General features: G+C 42.9%; 1 protein-coding gene across 1 annotated transcript in view; it reads right to left on the reverse strand.

Annotated features, from left to right (window-relative positions):
• The window catches only part of MTOR (mechanistic target of rapamycin kinase), a 135,071-nt gene that overhangs the window by 89,740 nt on the left and 28,078 nt on the right, over positions 1-17,253 (reverse strand). Inside the window, exons 14-20 of the mRNA XM_086715675.1 lie at positions 15,719-15,841; positions 15,019-15,108; positions 14,810-14,902; positions 13,989-14,123; positions 13,618-13,747; positions 12,061-12,311; positions 975-1,061 (exon numbers count right to left, since the gene is read on the reverse strand). Of these exons, the coding sequence (XP_086571801.1) occupies positions 975-1,061; positions 12,061-12,311; positions 13,618-13,747; positions 13,989-14,123; positions 14,810-14,902; positions 15,019-15,108; positions 15,719-15,841 (909 nt within the window). The remainder of the gene's footprint in view (positions 1-974; positions 1,062-12,060; positions 12,312-13,617; positions 13,748-13,988; positions 14,124-14,809; positions 14,903-15,018; positions 15,109-15,718; positions 15,842-17,253) is intronic.

The raw sequence follows: 17,253 nt of genomic DNA on the forward strand, positions 1-17,253 counted from the left end.
TTTCAAACCACGAGTACAAACCACGAGTACACACGGCTGCGTCCTGGGACCCTCCCCCCCGGCCATCCGCCTGCTCTCCAGCACTCTGCTCAACTTCCTTGTATGAAGGCCTCTGTGGCAGGAGTCGGGGAGCAAGAGTGGTTTTAATTATTTATACAGACAGGAGATTTTTCAGCTCTGAGACCCAGTTTCTGGGAAGTTCCAGTTTTGAAGTCAGCCACTTTGATTTCAGTCCTGCTGCTTCCTCCAAGCTAACTACAAAGAGCTGGCATAGAAGAACAGAAATCGGGGATGAATTGTCTTCCAATTCTTTGAGGGCACAGCCATCTCGGCAAAGCAAGTCCCCCAGCAGAGACATTTAAATGATACAGAACAGCAGGAAGCAGGCCTCCTCCTCAAACGGGAAAACGACATCGCCACCGATGGGGAGTCCTCTGCACCTGCTTAAAGCAGGTTATAAAACCTGGGATGTGAGCCTTTCCTCCGGTGCTGCTACAGTCAGAAGGTGGCATTTATGCTCTTAAAGGCAGTGGGGGAAAGCCTCGCCTTCTTCCTCAGTGCCTGCCAGGAGTTCATCGTATTTAATAGCCCTATGAAAACCCAATCCTCCAACCTCTCTTAAGGCCATGGTTTTATGGGCCGTAAGAAGGAGGGCTTTCCTGGGAACAATAGAGCACTGTTGTGATAGTAAAGTGAAATTGCTTTGTTGTGTGTGAGGCAAGAAACTCGAGAGTTTATTTCTGGCAGAACAATGACTTCAGTCTCCCTCCCCTGTTCTCGGGTGCCACAGCCTCTGAGGGGGTACCCCCTCCCCGTCAACGCCCACTGGGGAACCGGGCCCCGCTTTTTATCCTCGGGCTGGAACAGCTCTCCGGAGACCCATGCCACAAACTGCCCATGTTATCCAAATCTGCCTCCGAACGTTCCTTGACCCAGACACTGATGAACTGGCCAAAACATTAACTTCTACTTACTCTCATGAGGGTGACTATTTCATCCATGTAAGGTCTGATGTGGCTCTTCACAAAGGACACCAGCATCCCCAGCTGCTGGAACAGAAACTGGAATGGAGAAGAGGTCAGCAAGTTGGCATCAGGAAGGACGTAGAACTCCCAGGCTTACCCTAAGTCCGTGGGAACAAACGAAGACAACTATGGGATTGGTTTCCACACCATTCTATGCACTGAGAGTAAGTCTAAGAAAAAAAAACCCAGAACCGAAAATTTTGGTGGTGACAGTGGTTGGGGCTAAAAACAACTGTCAGGTGGCTTCATACCCCAGGTGAGCTAGTTACTGCACAGCAGGTGCCCTGGGGCCACGTTGGCTTTTGTGAGCCATGATGCTACCTATTAGCTCTATGACCTTCATTTACCTTCTCTGCGCCCAGCTTCTTTGGTTGGAAAAAGCAGGTAACAGGCCACTTGTCTCCGAGGTTTATTTTAAGTTAAATGGGATAATACCTGGATGTGAATACTATTAAGTGCTCCATGAACACCAGCTATCACTGAAAGACTTCTGGAGTTACTAAAGACTTAAAAACGGACATGAAATTTGTAATCAAATGTAAATGTGTCTTGTCTTTTCAGTTCTAATTCACTACCACTTACTTTCTAAAAATACAGCTAACTATTATGGTTCATTTATAGTAATTAATTAATTAGGTCTTAATTCATTAGTTAGCAGTGTAACTCTAAGAAACTTTGAACCAAAACAGTAAGCAAACAGGGGGAGGGATGAGATAGGGAGACCTGTTCAGGTTGATACGGTACAAAAGTTAAGAAGAGGTGCCTTCTGCTAAAACAAGCTGGGAATGAAAAGACTGGGGGAAAGGCAACCTCTGCTACTAAAGAGGTCTTTAGGGCATAGTTTTTATCTTGTTAGGATCTTCAGATAGTGCTACGTGTCAATATTCAGTAGCGAATCATATTCTAAATGTCCCTCCCCAAAAGATTTTTATAGCCCTCTATGCCTTTGCCTCCCCCATTAATAAGGACAATTTAGTGTGAACATACATATTTTCACTCTTTCCACATTTGGAAACTTGAGTAAGTTGGGGATAAATAAAAAGTGTTGTTTCAAATAGTGAGCAACGGACTTACGGACTCATTATCTGATGAGGAGAGACTGACAGGACAGACAGGGTTGGGCTCGAGGGGAGTGTGGACGCATTCTCTAACCACAAGGACACCAATGGATTCTAAGCAGTTACAATCTGCTCACCACATGGCACAGTTCCGATTCAACTCAGGACGGCCGTTCCTGCCTATCTCTTGGGTGCCTCCTCATTGAATCGCTGACAGTTTTTGTGAAATGTTCTCTATAAAAGGACATTCCAGAGATCAAGGGACGGGGGACTCTAAGTATAATGGTTTTTTAGTTAAATTTTTGTTATGGCAAACCTGACAAAAGGTAGAAAATCAAAGCTGGAGGAAGAGCAGGGCGCTGGGGATGGCAGGGCAGAAAGGACAAAGTGTCCTGATCCTTGCTGTCATTTCATATTAGGTGTAACGGGGACGCCTCTCTGTGGCTGTCATCTGCAGCAGCCACACAAGGGTACCCACACACGAGTGTCCCCTCCACAGCAGCCACCTCATTTCTTCTCCTGTAGATTCTCTCATGCGATTTGTCTTCTCTTTTCCCCCTGAACGTTAGTATTTTAAAAGAACATATAGTGTTGTTCTGAAAATATGGTGGGTTAGATATCCTTACTATGAAAAGCCTAAAGATAATGCACAAAAGGTAATAAATATTGTTATTATACTAAGAGAATTGAAACCTGTCACAGAAAGCCAGACCTTCAGAGGGCTACACAGTAAGAGAAATGGTGACCCTTCCACCCCTAAAGCTGTCCAATGGCAAAAGGAGACAAAGACATCTGTCAGCCTTGATGTGACATCTAGGTAGGAAAAAAGTCTCCCCCAAGAGCTTGTAATTTCAGTTCATTTTCATATGAGTTTAGATATGGGTTATTTGGACCATCTCTGTGGACTGAGAAACTCTAAGCCAAGAAATTAACTTAAGGTTCTCTTGGATCATAGGGCAGAAGCAAATGTAAATCTGGAGAGATGCGACCTCAGAGCCAGGGAATGCCAGTGGGCTAGGATGTGCGATCCAAAATTATAAAACACATAAGGACAGGCCACTCAGAGCATGACTCAGCAGAAACAATAAGTAGCAGGATCAGACCCATCAAGGATTTTATACATATTGGAATTATTGGATAAAAATATAAAACAGATCTGTTTAAAATGCTTAAATTCTCACATTTATTTATGTGAGAATTTAGGGCACCTGGGTTAAGCATCTGACTTCGGCTCAGGTCATGATCTCCTGGTTCACGAGTTTGAACCCCGTGTCAGGCTCTGTGCGGACAGCTCAGAGCCTGGAGCCTGCTTCAGATTCTGTGTCTCCCTCTCTCTCTCTGCCCCTCCCCTACTGGTGCTCCCTCTCTGTCTCTCAAAAATAAATAAGCATTATATATATATAGTTGAACCTAAAAACTCAAGGACAGGTCCAAAGACACAGTTGAGGAATTCATGAACAGAAACAGGAAGTGAAGAAATATCTAGAAGGGAATCTCAGAGAGATAAAGATGAAAAATACAGAGAAGAAACTAACAGACATTAAGGACAAAGTGAGAAGCACTACAGGTTGCAACGAATTCTGCAAGGAAAAAATCGAAGGGTGGAATCCTCATATTCGGGAAGTCCACAAATCCCAAAGAGGATGCAAGAAAGCAATCCGTATCTATACACACAATAGTGGAGCTTCAGGGCAACAAACACAATGAGAAGATCTGAAACAGACACTGAGAAAAGTGAGGTTAAGTGAAAAGGAATCATGATTTCTCAACAAAAGAAATGAGAAAACGTGGGATCTTATCTACAGTTGCAGAACCCACAATCGTATTCTCAGCTAAGTAAGGATTTTAAAAGAGGGTGAAATAAAAATGGTTTCAGATAAAACAGAAACAGAGAGTTTACTCTGATGGATGCTCACAAGAGGAATGTGCCTTGGCTCTACAGAAGGATAATGATGCTAGGAGGAAGCACTGAGGTGGGAGATAGAATAAGGAGAAGTGAGTTGGCAAGTGTCTCTGCACACAACAGCGATAACGTTTAGTTTGGTGGTAGAAAAAAAAGGGATACTTCATAATAACATAGTCTGAGCAATCGTTCTAAGTTTTGTATGTTATTCTGGGGAAGGACAGAGATACGGATTCATTTTTAAAATTAGGTATTAAAATTAGGCATGTGAGGCAAAATCGCAAGGGTAGAGAAAGATAACACGAATCCATCCTGTACACGGGGACATATTCCAAAGAGTTCAAAGATCTAAGTGTAAAAAATGAGGGGGCACCTGGCTGGCTCAGTCACAGGAGCACGTGACTGTTGATCTCAGGGTTGTGAGGTCACACCCCACACTGGGTGTAGAGATTACTAAAAAAAAAAACAAATAAAAAGCTTTTTAAAAATGTAAAAAATGAGGCCAATCAAGTACAAAAAGAGGTAAAAATTATATGCACACACAGCTTTTTGCTACAGGATTATTTGAAGTATCAAAAGAGTGGAAAAAACGTAAAATACATCCACAGGGATGGGTTAAATGGCGGGGGGATATCCACAGAGTGGAGCGCCATCACCTCTCAAGGAAAGAAGGAAAGATAAATTTAAAAACTAACCAAAACGGTTACCTCAGGGAGTGGGAGTGCAAGTTGGTGCAGCCACTCTGGAAAACAGTATGAGGTTCCTCAAAAAACTAAAAATAGAACTACCCTACGACCCAGCCATTGTACTACTAGGTGTTTATCCACGGGATACAGGTGTGCTGTTTCGAAGGGACACATGCACCCCCATGTTTCTAGCAGCACTATTGACAATAGCCAAAGGATGGAAAGAGCCCAGATGTCCATCGATGGATGATGGATAAAGGAGATGGGGTATAGATACACAATGGAGTATTACTCGGCAATCAAAAAGAATGAAATCTCGCATTTACAACTACGTGGATGGAACTGGAGGCTATTATGCTAAGTGAAATTAGTCAGAGAAAGACAAAAATCATATGACTTCATTCATATGAGGACTTTAAGAGACAAAACAGATGGACAGAAGGGAAGGGAAGCAAAAATAACAAAAAAACAGGGAGGGGGACAAAACATAAGAGAGTCTTAAATATGGAGAACAAACTGAGGGTTGCTGGAGGGGTTGTGGGAGGGGGATGGGCTAAATGGGGAAGAGGCACTAAGGAAGCTACTCCTGAAATCATTGTTGCACTATAGGCTAACTAATTTGGATGTAAATTAAAAAAAATAAAATAATTAAAAAAAATAATAAAAATAAAATAAAATGTAAAGAAACATTAAAAAATAAAAATAATAAAAAATTAACCACCAGTAGAGAAGATTTAATAATACATGATCGAACATTAAAAAAAAAAACCAACCAAAACCCGGTTACCTCAGGGGGAAGTGCGGTAGGTAGAACAATGGTACGCCACAGATGTCCATGCCCCAATCCCCAGAACCTACCAATACATGACAAAGGGGACTTCAGAAGAGGTGATTAAGGTTCAGGACTTTGACATGTGGAGATTATCCAGGTGTGGCAAATCTAATCAAAGGCGTCCTTACCTTAAAAGCAGAGAACCTTTCCTGGCAGTGGGCAGAGAGAAAGATCTGACAGCAGAAGAAGGGTCAGGGAGATGCAATGTTGCTGACTCTGAAGGTGGAGGCAGATGGCAAAGGAACGTGGGAAGCCTCTAGAAGCTAGAAGAAGAAGACGGATTCTCCCCTACAGCCTCCAGAAAGGAATGTGGCCTCAATGGCACCCTGATTTTAGCTCAGTATGACCTCTGTCAGACGTATGACCTACAGAGCCATAAGATAATAAATTTGTGTCGTTTGAAGCAATGAAGTTGGCGGTGATCTGTTATAGCAGCAATAGGAAATGGCAGAGGAAGGAAGAAACACGGAATAGGGATGCGGAGAGAAGTTAGACTTCACTGAACATATTTTATAGTTTTGGCCCTGGAACCATGTTAATGTCTTACATAATCAGAATGAACCTCAAAGTTAAATCAGAAAACCTAGTTAAATTGGAAAAACCTCAAAGAAATTTCTAAAAATTGAAAACAAGCAGAAACAATTTAACTATAAATCAAGTTGGTTGGACAATCACTCAAAGAATTTCAAACAACTTTAAGCACAGCATTTTAAGGGGTGCCTGGGTGATGCAGTTGGTTGGGTGTCTGACTTTGGCTCAGGCCACAATCGTGTAGTTCATGAGTTGGAGCCTCGAGTCAGGCTCTGTGCTGACAGCTCAGAGCCCAGAGCCTGCTTCAGATTCTTTGCCCCCTCTCTCTCTGCCCCTCCCCTGCTCATGCTCTGTCTCTCTGTCTCTGTCTCTGTCTTAGAAATAAACATAAAAAAAAATTTTTTTTAAATAAAAAACAAACACATCATTTTGGTGTATATCTCCAAAAGGACACAGCCTAAGAACAACAAAAAATTGCAAAAAACCTTGAACTGCATTCAGTAATCTTACTGTTATTACTAATTCTGGTCATTTGCTATTTACATGTATATAAGATACATGTAGGTATGTATTTTGCAAGATAAAGCAAGTAATTATAGAAATGTCAGAACCAAGGAACCAAGTTTTTCAGTGTGAGAAACAAGTATAAAATCAAAGTAAAAACTCTTAAAACTTAAATATGCATTGGTTAATTTTCCTCTTTCTAAAAATTACTTATTTCTAGGTCTGTTCACTGAAATGGCTGAGAATAATGATATGTCAGTAGCAATGAGCACCCTAGCACACAAACTGCAGTTTCTAAGTACCATCTCTCACTTAAAGAAACCATAGCTCTGGGGACGCTTGGGTGGCTCAGTCAGTAAAGTGTCTGACTCTTGACTTTAGCTCATGTCATGATCTCACAGTTCAAGGGATTGAGCCCCATGTCAGGCTCTACACTGACAGTGTGGAGCCTGCTTGGGATTCTCTCTCTGCTCCTTCCCCACTCATGTGTACATGCTCTTTTTCTCTCTGTCTCTCAAAATAAATAAATAAACTTAAAAAGAAAAAAAAAAAGGAAAAAAGAAACCATAGCTCCTTGAAAGTGGCCATGACAAGGCTTGAGTGAAATGTACTTGATAAGCTCAATATATCTTTTTTTTTTTTTTTTTTTTTTTTTTTGCCAGAAAGCAAGAAAGCGATCAAAGACCAAGACCACTGGCAATGTAAAAAGAACACAACAGCCACGTCGAGTGGGATAATTAGATCGTGAGAAAAAACAGTGCCTTCAATGAACAGAACACACACACACACACACACACACACACACACACGCACGCACACACACACACACACGTTGATACTGATACTCCAAAAACAACAGGGGTCGTGGGGTGGTGCCTGAGTCACCTTGGAGAGGTTGCAAAGGACTTGATTCATTACTCTGAAAAACTAATAAAACAATCGTGCATTTATTTTGCCCTTCCTGCATGAACTATACTTCAAATTAACTAAATAGTTGATAACATAAAGTTCTTTATAGATAATTGCTAGCTAATAAATCCAGAAGGGGTAACAGAATTAGAAACCACCGTTTTCCAGTTGCCAATGAAATAATGGTTCTACAAAACAATCTTCAATGAGCACTAAAAGGATTAGGAGAAAAGCTGATGGGGAAGACAGGATCACAGTACCTGAGCCCATCGATTACCCTTTATATCACTAGAAGTGGATCATTTAGAAAAGACTTGCTTACTAACTGTTGAAATAGGAGGTATGCGGTACCCCCTAGGAACTATTTCTCACCAAAAGGAACCTGAATCTAACTAAGCATCTAAATCTAACCAGTTTACAAGAAGTTAAAAGACATCTTGAAGATATTATCAGCCAAATCCAGAATGGGAAATTCTATAGGAAAAATGACCTGTTTCCTTCACAAATAAATGGTATGAAAAAAAAGTGGGGTAAAAAGGGGGACAGAAAGACAATTGGATATATCAGCTGAATGCCACGTGCAGGCCTTATCTGGATTATGATTTAAATAAACCAAATGTAAAAATACATTTTTAAGACAAACAAGGAGGGGGCCTGGCTGGGTTCAGCTGGTGAAGCGTCTGACTCTTGAGGTCAGCTCAGGTCTTGATCTCGGGGGTCATGAGTTCAAGCCCTGTGTTGGCCTCTGCACTGGGTGTGATACTTGAAAAGAAAAGAAAAGAAAAGAAAAGAAAAGAAAAGAAAAAGACAAACAAGGACATTTGAAGAAGGCTTCATATTAGAAGATACTAAGGAATTATTTTTAATTTTGTAGGTCTTGTAATTTTGGTTATATGGGGGAAAAGCTTTTTATTGGTGAAACAGTACGATACCTAGAATTTGCTTTGAAATACCCCAGAAAAAATGTTTGTGTGTGGGGGGGGAAGAGATTGGTGGGGGTGGTAGTAATAAGATGAAACCAAACTGACAGAGTGCTAATAATTATTAATGAGTATGGGAATTTGATAGAAGTTGTCCGCTTTTGTTTACAACTGAAATATCCCATTATAGATCATTTATTAAAATTAAAGGTGGCCAACAAGTAGAGGGCAAAAGACAAGAAAATGAAAGCTTAAATCAAGCCCCAAAAAGACAGAAAATAAAGAAAATAAACAAACAGATAAAGCACTAGATCAGATGGTGGAAATAAGCCCAAATTTACGAGCAATCACAATAAACGTAATTGGACTGAATGCAAAGATTTTCAAACTAGGTTAAAGGGATAACCTAGCTGCATTATTATACATATCATGATCATGAGTGACCCATCTAAAGCAAAAAGTCCTTAAGACAATTAAAAGTAAAAAGATAATAAAAGACATCCTCCCTCCCTCCAAAAAAAAAGATGGTGTAGCTATATTAAAATTAGGCAAAATAAATTTTAAGGTATTATTAAAGATATAAAGAGTCATTGCAAAATGATAAAAGATTCGACTTATCAGGAAGATACGATTTTAAATTTGAACATACCTATAATATATCCCCCCAAGTACATACAACAGAACTGACTAAACTATGAGAAATTAATAAAGCCAGCATTGTAAAGGGAGATTTTTATCTCACTTCTCTCAGTAATGGACAGATTAGGCAGACAAAAAATTAACAAGAATACAAAAGACTTGAACGCAGCAAGTAGTAAGTTCAAATCTAATGACACACGTGGAACCTTGTGGATAACGTTAGCAAATACACACTATTCCCAAGCATGGAGGAAACATTTATCGAAAATGGACCAAGCATTAGACTATTAGGGCGGTTTCAGCAAACATCAAGGAATCACAAACCCAATGCAATTAAGTCAGAAGTAGATATCCAAAGAAGAAATCTGAAATCCTGTAAATCTGCAAATTAAAATATCCATTTCTGGATAACTCAGGGACGCAAGAAGAAAGCATAGGAAACATTAAAAACACTTCCTCTGAGCAATAATAGCATTACATTATTATTTAGCTAGAAAGAAGGAGTAAACTACCGATCCACGATGAACTCAAAAGGATCACGTAAAGAAGCTAGACACACAAAACCACATATGATTCTAATTCTATGAAATGTGCACAGAAGGCAAACCTACAGACAGAAAGTAAATAAAATGAGTAATTTCCTAGAAAAATGTGACCAAAACTGTTTTAACAAGCAACAGAAAAGATAAACAGATCTTTGAACCTATAGTAAAAAAAAAAAAAAAATAGTAACAATTACAGGCAAATTCCACTCAGGATTGCTGATGTAAAAAAATCTCAATTAAGTAGTAGATATAAAGTCAATGTATTAAAAAAATACATCATAACCAAGTTGGTTTTAGAACAAGACTTCAAGAATACTTCAACATTAGAACATATCCATAAATTCAACATATGAACACCCTGAAAGAGGCAAAAATATGCGATCATCACGCCAGACAAATAAAAGGCAGTTGATAAATCCAATACCTGTTCGTGATAAAAACTTTAGCAAATTAAGAACGCAAGGGAACATTTATAACCCTTTCAAAGCTAATTACCAAAAACCTACAGCAAACATTATATTCAGCAGTGGAATCTTTACAGCTGTCCCACTGAAATCAGGAACACGGTGAAAGATTTCCACTTTGACTGAGCTAATCAACATTGGGTTGAAGGTCCTGGATATACAATGAGAAAAGCAATAACTAACTGGTTTACAGACTAAAACAAAAAACTAGAATTATCTTCCTTCCTTTCTTCCTTCTCTTGTTTTTTTAAGTTTGAGAGAGAGAAAGCATACATGCGCTAGAACAAGTGCGAGCGGGGCGGGGCAGGGCAGAGAAAAAAATCCCAAGCAGGCTCCACGCTGTCAGCACAGAGCCCGATGTGGGGCTAGAATTCACAAGCCACGAGATCGTGACCTGAGCTGAAATCAAGAGTTGGATGCTTAACCAACTGAGCCACCCAGGCCCCCCTATCTTTCTCTTTTTGTACACTGTATGATTATCTAGAGTGAAAAGCTAGCTGATTAGAATTAGTAAGAGTTCAATGAGGTTGAACACATAAAAATAAACTGCACTTCTCTCCTCCAGGCACAAAGTTAGAAAATATACTTTCTAAAAAGATACTATTTCCTCCAAATGTACATCAAGTTGAATATATAATCACAGAGAGAAAAACTGATAAGAAAAATTAATTCAAGTATCTTTATAACATAGTACTCTGGGGTGCCTGGGTGGCTCGGTTGGTTCAGCATCCGACTCTTAGTCTCAGGGTCGTGAGTTCAAGCCCCACACTGGATGCAGAATTTACTTTAAAAAAAAAAATTAAAGGGGCGCCTGGATGGCTCTGTTGGTTAAGCGTCCGACTTCGGCTCAGGTCATGATCTCACAGCTCGTGGGTCTGAGCCCCTCATCGGGCTCTGTGCTGACAACCTGCTGGAGCCTGCTTTGGATTCTGTCTCCCTCTCTCTCTGCTCCTTCTCGCTCATGCTCTGTCTCTCTCCTTCAAAAATAAATAAACATAAAAAAAAAATCAAAAACATTAAAAAAAAAAAGCCCCCTTAAACTTTATTTAGCAGGTTTGTTGTCAGTAGTGGCATACGTATAATAATCACAGAACCACTCTGCAGGTTCTGTGGTTCAGAGAAAGGAAAGAGAACAAAAGGGAGCTATGGGGAAGGAAAGGGGAAAATTCTACCTAACAGGAATGTGCCAGCTGTTAAAAGTAGAAGAAATGGTAGAACTAGAAAGTCCTTACTTTGCAATCAGTGTGACAACGGATTCAGGCAAGGATCACCTGTGAATAGCCACGGGGTAAAAGGTAGTCAGGGAACAGGACAGTCCTAGTCTCGAAGTATCACCCCACAGATTACTCGATGGCTCACGAAAAAGGCAGCTTTACAATGGAGAGATCTGACAGATGCCAATTTAACCGTGTGCTCAAACTCATGATCAACACTAATGGGAGAAGCTGACATTATGAGATCTGATAAGAACGTCACCTCTGCAGTATTCTCACTAAAAATGATGGACTTAGGGGTGCCTGGGAGGCTCAGTCGGTTGAGTGTCCGACTCTTGATTTGGGCTCAGGTCATGATCTCACAGTCGTGGGATCGAGCCCCACCTCGGGCTCTGCATGGATAGCGCAGAGCATGCTTGAGATTCTCTCTGTCTCTCTGTCTCTGTCTCTGTCTCTCTCTGCCCCTCCCCTGCTCTTTCTCTCTCAAAATAAATAAACATTAAAACAACAACCACAAAAATGATGGACTTAAATCTAATCATGAGAAAGCAACCAGAAGTCCACAGTGTGGAACATTCTTCCCAACAAATGCACTGAACTCTAGACACACACACACCCACCCACCCATTCATCACCATTCTGAGGGGATAACCCAGGAAACCGGGCCGAGCCAACCGCACCTGTTCCGTCAAGTGTGAGGAGGGAGGACAGGTGCTCAGCTCAACAGCCAGCAGAGGGCAGCAACAGGAAGCTGATATGCAAATAATCTGCCTCAGCGGACCAGCTAGGACTCAGGCGGAGGGAGCAGGGGTAGGGTTTTAGCTACTTACCTCCCGGATGGCCCCGTCACAGACGCGAATGACGTTGAGGAACGTGGGCATGACCTGGGGCAGGAACTGCACACACTTGAGGCCCAGGGACTTGAAGATGAAGGTGATGGCCTGGACTACCATGGTGTGATGGTGCGAGAGGGACTGGTCCCGGAAGATCCGCATCAGCGCCACCATGGACACGGCAGGGTAGAACTCGTCCAGGGGCAGGTTGCCCATGTTGACCAGCATCTCGCTGGTGCTGTAGTCAGCTAGGACAGAACGACGGCAACAGTCACAAGCTATACGTGCGTGATGTGACTCCGACTTGGAGTAGAGCCTGGCGTGCCACCAACAGCCCAAGCGCCATCGGCGTTCACGGGGAGGACAGAGAACATCAGGACCCAATGAATAGGCTGTCACCATTAAGGCTTCTAAGAGTTTCTGGCTTTTCTCTGACCCCAACTACAGAAGCCTAGAATGGTACATGATAGGTTTTCCTTAAATTGCTCTGTTTAACTTAGCTTCTTATCATTACAAGTGACAACTCTGAAGTTGAAACCGTCAGTAAAAATAATCATACCCCCTAAATGAAAGTCAAGGCCAACTCCCCAGTTACCCCCAAATTAGGCCAGCATCTGTTCAGTAGCTGCTCAGTCCCTTTAGGGACTTCAGAGAAGGGGGTGGCAAATGCCACCAGACCTGAACAGCAAGGATCTCAAAGACTGGGTGAGGGGAGGCTGAACCGTACACTGAGGAGGGTAAGAACTCAGTGGGTCAAGAGGCTGGACAGGCACTGCTGAGTAAGGACAAAACCCGCAGGGACCCGGCCCCCACTCTGCTGAGTCACGGGTCTGACAGGGTGCTATCATAGGTACACTTCTCTAACACACAGAAGAATACATTGGAAGCAACAAGGTTCCTTCCATAGAGTTTGGAAACAAATTATTTGGGGAAAACAACATTTTGCTGGAAGGGCTGGGAGAGCCACTGCTGGATTTTCACTCTTTCGGAAATAAGTCCGCCCTAGAAGAATCTGCTGTAACCCCATACCCTACCCAATCTCTCAGGCTACTTGTCAACAGACAGAGGGGCTCCAGAGCCAGACCAGTTGATGGAAAAAACAGCCCTGGATTCTGATAGCTACTAGTTTGTCTATGCCCCCGAGCCTGGCCTCAGATTTCCCTACCGATTAAAACAGAGAGGATAAATTCTACCCTCTTGCTCCTTGGGCACCAGGAGAATAGAAAATATCAAAGAAGGACTAACAAAGAACAACAGATGAACAGAGGTGAGGGGGTGATGATTCACATCTCTCTCATCAGCACCAAAAAGCGGGTACAGGCTTAGCCTGTTGACCCTTGGCAAAGAGTCTGGACACATGTAAGGATTCCAGACACATTGGGAAGCAGCATCCCTATTGCGGTTTAAGACAAAACTCAACTTTCCACTCAAAAGTCATGAAGTGAGCCAACGTGCTGTCATTTGTTAACCAGCCCAAGGCTCTTTCCAAACACAGCCAGCAAGCGCTTCGTGAGGCAGAATGTGATAAGTCTCTCATCAGTCCCCTCAACTTACAGGAATCCTGACTTGACTTGGATTCTGACAGGCTAACAGCAGAAGCGTCGCGGGACTGGTCAATCATGCCAATGTTCACTTTGTGCTTGTAGGGATCCAGGGCCCCCAAAAGTCCTAACACACGGATAGCCTGGGTGGGGAGGGGGAGGGGAAGAAGAAAACATTCATCACAATATCCGATGACCATAGCTTTGATGTGTATTCCTCTCGATGCTCCATGATACCCAGTTCATACCTGAATGGCCAGCTATGAGAACGAAACAGGAGGACAGGACATCTAACCAACATGCTCTCAAGAGCGTGTTAATGCCACAATCTCTCTCCATTCTTCCAGCAAAATCTTTAAAGACCGAGTGTGCCATGTGCCCTACCTCTCTCCGTGTACCCTGGTTCTGCTCAGTCTTCAGAAAATTCAGCAGGACCTCAAGCAAAGTGGGGTACTTCCTGTAGGGCTCCACCACATAGCCAGTGCTGGCCACCAACTGTCCCAGGGTCCACAGAGCCACCTGGACAAGGAACAGATCGTGTGGTCGGTCGAGTCAGTAGGAGAAAGCATGGTCTGTACTCTTCCTTAAATAATTACAGCGAAGTATTAGAGGCTTTTCCAAGAAAAAATGTTTCCAGTAGAGTTCTGTTAACCGCCAACAGAAATCCTTGAGAGTTCGGGCATAAAAACAAGGCCACAAACCGATGCCAACGATCACTGGATACAGAAGAGCCCCATCTTCCTCAAAGGAAACACACAGTCCTTCCACATCCTGAATGATTAATGGGAGAAATCGAGCTTCGAGGGAAATTAAGACTGTTCTTAATGTTAGTCACCTAATGGCCTCAGTGGCCAAAGTGAAGCCAGGACTGGGGGTGGGGGTGGGGGTGGGGGCTGCTGAAGCGCGGCTTTTGCTTCCCCAGCCACAGGCCCAGGCTTTCCTTTTCCTTCTGGGGGCCGGGGCTCTGATACATGACCTGGATTTTTCTTTGAGCTGCTACTTCCTCAAAGTTGTCTCCAGGTCAGGATGACAACGAATCCTGGTTCCATATCTTCCTTCCCTTTACTCAGCAGATACTTCTGAGTACCTACTGTGTGCCGAGCTCTGGGTCGGGCACTGGCTGGGGGCAGTGAGTGACTAAGACAGACAAGGGCCCAGGCCTCCCAGGCGCCTGTCCTGCTCAGTCCAGAAAGAGCAGTACTCACCTGCCTTTTGGCCAACAGGGAGGAGTCCTGGAGCATGTCCATGATGATAATAAAGAGTTCATCAACCCATTTCCTCATTTCTAGGCCACTGACCTACAAAACGAAAAAGACCGCGGTAGAGAAGATTAGAAATTACGGCCTTATTTTGATTTCCTCAGAGGCTAAACAGTATTCTTTCCATCCTGTGGAAAAAGTGGTTGTCCCCTTACCTGAGCCAACTCTCCTATTGTGGCCAAGACATTATTGATCACACCTGGGTTTGGATCAGGGTCTGGATCTTTCAGTTTCAATATTAAAGCCTATGAAAAGAAGGTATGAGAAAATGAATGCAGGACAGCATCTACCAGGAACCTTTCTTTTACATAAGTAAAATTCACCCAAGAGACCATTTCAGTCACAGATAAATTACTTCTAGGCTTTACAAATCCAGGATTTCTCTGGAATGTGGATTCTAAAACTTTTCTGAGCCCAGTCTGACATACGAGAGAGCTGGGAAGTGCCATGATTTAAAAACGTTTCCCATGCCTCCTCAAATGATACCTGTGTGATCATCTGCCCAGATGCACATAAGTTCTGAAAGATTTCACATGCCTCTAAACGCATTCAGATTTTAAAGCTCATTTTTTCTTCATTTTGAAGGAACAATTTTATGCCACTATTTACCTACTTCTTTCCAGGCACATTTGATGATGTGCTGGAACCATCATTTCTTATCTCTTATAAAGAGAGCCCTTTCCTGCAATTGGTGGGATTTTTGTAGTTCTTTCGCTGAGAAGGGCCTGACGTGGCCCTCGTCCCCGAGCCTGGGGCCAAAGAACTTCTCTACTGAAACACTCCCATCGTCCCGAATGAGCTGACATAAGATCACCTGGCGAGAAAGTGCCAGTCTCTCTAGCTATTGTGGGTTACCTTCAGAATGGGCTCCATGTAGGGGCGGATGAGCCGGGGGGCATTGGAGACCAAGTGGCCCAGCATGCGGGCACTCTGTTCTTTGATTCTCCCGATGCCGCTGTGCTCCAGCTCTGTCAAAATCTGGAGGGAAGAAAGGTCCGTATGATAGAGGAAATTCTAGAGAGGAACGGTGTGTCAAAGGGGAAAGGTGGCAGGGAACCAGAGGAAGGAACCAGAACTCCACTATGGATCAAGTGGTTGCTAGATATTCCACAAAGGCAAACAGTGGGACACAGCAGTGGTGGGAAGAGAGACGGTCTGAAACCAGTCCCAGCTCCCACGGTCACGATCGTCCCCGAGCAGAGCTGTGACAGTGCAGCACAGTCACAGGAGACTGAGAAAACCACCAGGGACAGTATGAGCAGGGGTCTGCAGAAATAAGGATTGAAGTGGGGCATCTGGGTGACTCAGGTGGTTGAGCATCCAACTTTGGCTCAGGTCATAATCTTGCAGTTTGTAGGTTCGAGCCCTACAGTGATCCTCTGTCTCCTTTTCTCTCTGTCCCTCCCCTGCTCACACTTTATTTCCCTCTCTTCCTCAAAAATAAATAAACATTAAAAAAGAGAGAGAGAGAGAGAGAGAAAGAAATAAGGTATGAAGGAAGGGCTCTCTTTGAGAAAAATCTCCATCCAGACAGCAAATCACTAAGAGGGCTTATAACTAATGACAAAACAATCTAAGAACAGTCAGAATAGCTATGATGTTGAAAGAAATATTAATACTCAGTAGTGGTTTCAGGCACATCTAAACCCCAACAGTGAGGGATTATATCAATAGATTCCCCTTGGACCTTTATGAACAGAAATAACATGTTTGTTCTGACATCCTTAAAACACCTGCAAATCAGCACGTTCTACTCATAGTGACTTCATAGAAACAACTTAATATAGACAGACTTCTGGTGAGCTGAAGTTGCCAGAAGGAAATCTCTGAACCATGAGAACAGTGCATGTTAACTCAGCTACCCAGAGGAGGAGTGTACAATTTCACATTATATCTTGTCTCCGGTTATTGATTTAATAATCCTGACTTTCTGGATCCCCCTGGCAGCCTGTTTTTCCCCTGTCACAGCAGACAGCTGTGAGAGAGGATGGACAGGGATGCTGAGAAAGGACCCACGTGAGCAAGGAGACGCAGGCGGGGAGAAAATGCTTGCCCGTGAGGAGAGCACAACTCTCGCGGGCGGCAAGGGCCACTTCAAAGATCCCCGATTCATTTCCAGAGCCAGAGAGCATTGCTGTGCCCCCACAATACCCAATGCCCTCTCTGGTGATCAAGGCATCAGAAAAAGGCCAAAGCACATTTAGGTAATGTCCCTTATTATCAAGGCATGAAAATGTCCAATTCACCTTGGGAAGGTCTGTATATGCACTTGAAAACAATTAGAAATTTTGGTGTTACCAGGGCTGAGCTCAGTACATGGTAAATTTATTCAATAGTGCTTCACATTCCAGTATCAGAAAAATGAGATAGCTTATTGTAACCTTCCAGAA

The sequence above is a fragment of the Puma concolor genome, chromosome C1, assembly GCF_028749965.1.
Source record: "Puma concolor isolate L17-30 chromosome C1, mPumCon1.1.hap2, whole genome shotgun sequence".
NCBI lineage: Eukaryota > Metazoa > Chordata > Mammalia > Carnivora > Felidae > Puma > Puma concolor.